The sequence below is a fragment of the Lactuca virosa genome, chromosome 5, assembly GCF_052849685.1.
Source record: "Lactuca virosa cultivar CGN04683 chromosome 5, Lactuca_virosa_CGN04683_v6, whole genome shotgun sequence".
Classification (NCBI taxonomy): Eukaryota; Viridiplantae; Streptophyta; class Magnoliopsida; order Asterales; family Asteraceae; genus Lactuca; species Lactuca virosa.
The window spans coordinates 101,258,030-101,262,867 of NC_136430.1; the positions used below are offsets into that span (position 1 = coordinate 101,258,030).

General features: G+C 33.0%; 1 protein-coding gene across 1 annotated transcript; it reads right to left on the minus strand.

Annotated features, from left to right (window-relative positions):
• Positions 1–1,919: 1,919 nt before the first annotated feature.
• On the minus strand, positions 1,920–4,263 carry LOC145111530 (putative L-type lectin-domain containing receptor kinase S.7). Its single transcript, XM_079047794.1, has 3 exons — positions 3,855–4,263; positions 2,913–3,644; positions 1,920–2,770 (listed from the first exon to the last, which is right to left on the minus strand). Exons 1-3 carry the CDS (start codon positions 4,261–4,263, stop codon positions 1,920–1,922), a joined length of 1,992 nt encoding a protein of 663 aa, XP_078903920.1.
• Between the last annotated feature and the right edge of the window lie 575 nt (positions 4,264–4,838).

The following is a 4,838-nucleotide window of genomic DNA, read 5'->3' on the forward strand; positions in this document are numbered from 1 at the left end:
TACCTAGTTTTAACATTGTATTTTTAAAGTACAATGTTTTAACGAGAAAAAATTGTAGAATATACTTAAAGTACAAATGTATATTACTATTTTTTGTATTTCGTTATCAATTCCTGTTAGAGTTCAATCTTAATAGGGAGGGTGGCAAGTATCTATCTCCTGATTAAGATCAAATTATTCGCAACCTTTGTACCCTTCACAGGAATCACATTACTTTGTATGTGCTGTTAGTATGCTTTTTACTTCTTTCCTTACATGTCTTTCATGTTTACAGTGTATTGGTTCATAGTAGAGGGGCCTATGGTGGACACTATGATGAGAAGGTTAGGAATGAATATTTAAAACGGGCACTAAAAGAGCAATATGGTGGTGAGGAGGAGGTATTAAATTACTACTTTTCTCACAATATTTATTAGTCTCTTAACAACAAACATATCTTCTCACTATGTCATGCATTTCTCAACAGCTACCCCAAACCAATCCTGGCTATAATAACACTCTCATCATTAACACACTTACAGTTTCTTACCCATAACAACGATATACTTATTTTTATTTTTTTTGCAAGATGTAGCAAATAAAGTATATATTTTATATTATTTTTTGCAGTTTTTTCGAATTTAACCTTCTATCTGTAGCTCTTGGAGCATATGATCTTTGTTGACACTCCTGGAGTTTTATTAATTCTATTGCCAATATCTATTATTTTGTAGATGACATGATGGTTTATACATTTTGTTGATGTATATTTCTCTCAAATTTGTATCTAATGTTTGAAATTCAAAGTTCTACTTATTTTAGTTAAAAAAAAAAACTCTTATAATTCTAAATATCACATCAAACCAATAAAAAAAATTCTTTCAATTGTACACTGACTACCAACATCCACATAGAACTCATTTGTAACGTGCAATTTTTTTTGCTCCATCAATGTACTATCTTTCTTTTCAATGTATCAAAAAAACTTTTTGCTTTAAACTCCTGACCATTCAAACCCACGACAATGGCACGGATGACCTGCATCTACTTTAAATGTAAAACATATTTTTTAATATTAATTAACCCTTATACTTAATTTAAATATAAATAAGTTTCTTATAGCATATTTAAATTTCAAATGTCTAACAGATTTATTATTATTCATTTTTCTTAATTGTTTTTAAAACGTTTATCTAAATATAAATAAGTTTCTTATAGAATATTTAAATTTCAAATGTCTAACAGATTTATTATTATTCATTTTTCTTAATTGTTTTTAAAACGTTTATCGACTTATCATTTTAATAGAATTTTTACTTATACTAATAATAGGGCCCAATTTAATTTTCCTGGTAGAGCCATCAAAATCCACCGGACTCCCTCGTCGATCCGACTTCCAAATATATAAATTTGTATGGTAGTTAAACCCTCAATTATTTTGTTATGGGTTCATTTTCATTACACTATCTAACCCTCAATTAATTTTGGTAAGCGCCAAAACTACTTTTTTTTAGATTAATGATATATTGCTTTTATATATAAAATTACTAGTTTACAACCCGTGGGAACCACGGTTATAAAATTAATTAAAATTTTATAGTAAAAATTTATAATTATTAATCAATTATTTTAAATAAGTCATTTTAAATAAATTATTAATTAAGAAATTTATCAAAATTTTAAAGTTATTATAACTTCAAATTTAACGTATAATTACAAAATATAAATTTGAATTTTGAAATAAGTTGCCAAATATATCTACATGACATATGACATAATATTAATGAGAAGTTGTATTAAAATGACACTTGGCAAAAAAAGATTAAAACTATTTATTTATTAGAATACGGATTATGATTTTAAAAATTCGTAACATCTAAAAGAATTACTCATTAATAAGAATATTAAAATGTTAATGTTTACATGACGTTTTACTTAATTCATTCATCTGAACACGATGGTTTTCTAGTAATCGTCATCTCTTCCGGAAAAGATTGCATTGATCCACCACTGTCTGCAACACCGATAGAATTTGTTGTTGATGAACTAAAAGACAAACTAACAACCATTGGCCTGGAAAGTGGCACGGTCATTAACGGTTCATCAGGGTTCATAAACACTTGAACAACTTTCCTCATAGTTGGACGGAACTTAGACCCCGGATGCAAACAAGCAAGTCCGACCATCAGAGCCCTCCTCACTTCATCGGAGTTGAATTTTCCGGTAAGTGTCCGATCAACACAGTTCAAAATCTCACCCTTTTCATACAATTCCCATACATAATCAACAATATTGTTCTCATCCATCATCCATTGTGATCTTTTCCCACACACAACTTCAATCACAACCATCCCAAAGCTATAGACATCAGACTCCGGTGTAGCCCTACCAGTGTATGCTACCTCCGGTGCAAGGTACCCAATTGTCCCTGCCACCATAGTCATAACCGATGTGTCATTATGAACCAATCTAGCAAGCCCAAAATCCCCTAAATAAGCGTTAAATTCGGAATCTAACATCACATTGTTGGGTTTTACATCACGATGAACCACAGGGTTTCCACATTCTTCATGAAGGTAGACTAGTACTGATGCAAGCCCCATCAAAATCTTGTATCGTTGTTCCCAATCCAAGAATCTTTTCCCAATGTATTTATCAAGGCTACCATTGGGCATATAAGTGTACACAAGAAGGAGTTGACCATGATCGTGACACCATCCTTCTAGTGATAGCAAGTTCTTATGCTTTAGTCGACCAATTGTGCATATCTCGGCTAAATACTCCTTCTCACCTAATAATTGAAGTATTTGGTTATTTACTCAATTGAACTACGTACACAAGTAATGTTTAGTTATTTACGTGGTTTTTTGTATGTATAATCTATCGGGACAACATGATATTGAATTAAAGAATATTATGTTGCCAAAACAAACCTTGATTTGATGTTGCGGAAACTTTCTTGACGGCTATTGTTTTAGTAGGTTCGGATAACTGACCTTTGTAAACACTTCCAAAACCACCTATCCCTAACAAGTTGCTTTTACTGAAGTTTTTTGTTGCCTTTGAAAGTGTTCTATATTTGAACACATTGGGAGCATTCGCTGCATTTTGTGACAGATTTTCAATTTCCATGTGTCTTTGTTTCCTCTCTTTGTTCTTCCTAAAAGCTCTGACAGCAAACGGAATAATACCCACTATCAAAATCAAAAGCCCAAATAGAACAGGAAGAACGATCACCAACAGGATCTCCCTTTTGCATAGTCCCATAGCGGTTTTTAGTGATTTTTCAGGAAGTTCGGATGATGTGAAATTCCAGTTAAGGACACGATGTGATTCTTGTGCACCACCGGTTGCCCCTGTGAATCCGATATACACTTGCTTTGGAACAGTTCTTTTCATGATGATGCGTTGGTTAATGAAATCAACAAGGGGTTCTCCGGTGTATGCTATTAGAATTTGTAATATTTTCTCCCAACCATCGTATTTAATTTGAATGGTGATGTCTCTTCCACTCTTTAGATCAATTCCGGTTTTTTCAAGACTTTTTACTACAACTGGGTCCTGTATGCTAACAGTGTCAATAGCTATGTGGTTCCCATCTGGGTCACTGACATACTCGTTTTGATACGTGTCTAACTCTACCGCAAGTTGGCGAAGTGCGCCACCTGAAACATTATTTCTCTTGGTTGTCACTAATCGAATGATTGATAACTCGATAAAAATTAGAAAAGAATTATACCATACGTCACTAATAATATGTTCCATAATTTAAAATAACACTTAAAGGGAAATGGTGGACTTTTAACATATATAAAGGCTGTACAGTGTCCAGCTAATTTAGAACACAATAACAAAAACGATAGAATCACACTCACGTTTTGTCGAAGGAGCAAGGATCCCGAGATAAGATCCATAGCTTTGTGAAGGCGAAGGTTGGTTGTCCTGAGCAATGACAAAAGCCATTCCGTCACCATACAAAGCAGAATCGGGATCAACAACAATCCTGATGGTGAAAGTAGTGGAGAAGCTTGCAGGCCACGCAATCACAGGAGTCTTGTACAAAACCCGTCCGATCAAATTAGCCGATGATTTATTTACGTTCACATGTTGATCGTCTTTCGGTTGAGTAATAACCAAACTCCCGTTTATTGAACTAACTGAACCCATACAGATAAAATCACCATCTGGATCACAACTATTTGAATGAAAAGAAGTAAAGGAGAAATTGATATCACAAGATCCAGGGTTCGGGAGAACAAGTAGAATGATTACTAGGATTAACATGATCACGATTCAAGAGCACCGGACAATAAACAATAAACTAAGTAAAGGATAGGATCGTATGAGCTATATATGTAAGATTATCTTTAATATGTACTTCTATTTATTTTTTGTATCAGTTTTGCTGTTGTTTTAGTTAACCACAAGTGCATATATATACCATATCTATTCAAATCCTTCTCATTGTTTTTTGCAATTTATTTCATGACAAAAATGAGATTCTAAATATTGTTGAAGATCAAGTTCTCGACAAACGCATCCCATGGAATTTGTTATAAAAAAGGTAAGATGGAGACCGAATTATTAACATTTTCCAACAAGAATATCGGAGATGCCTTGCTCAAGCCTAGGAATATATTATCGTCTTGCATTCTTGTCAACGTTTCTCCAAAATTTGGTATATCCGCCAAGGGTGTCTCCTTAAAGTCCCCCTATGGTTGGTTTGGTGAAATTTATTGGTTTGGTCCTTAACTTATTGTTTTAACCGGGAGAATTCATATTTTTTTTTTCATGTTTGGTCTCTAATGAATATAAAAATAGCGATTTGTCCTTAATGCTTTTTTAAAGAGTAAATTACA

Coding starts and splice junctions, on each gene's coding strand:
- LOC145111530 (XM_079047794.1), bottom strand. CDS start 4,263: ATGTTAATCCTAGTAATCATTCTACTTGTTCTCCCGAACCCTGGATCT. Junction 3,645..3,854: donor CCTTGCTCCTTCGACAAAAC/GTGAGTGTGATT, acceptor ATAATGTTTCAG/GTGGCGCACTTCGCCAACTT. Junction 2,771..2,912: donor TTCCGCAACATCAAATCAAG/GTTTGTTTTGGC, acceptor TTCAATTATTAG/GTGAGAAGGAGTATTTAGCC.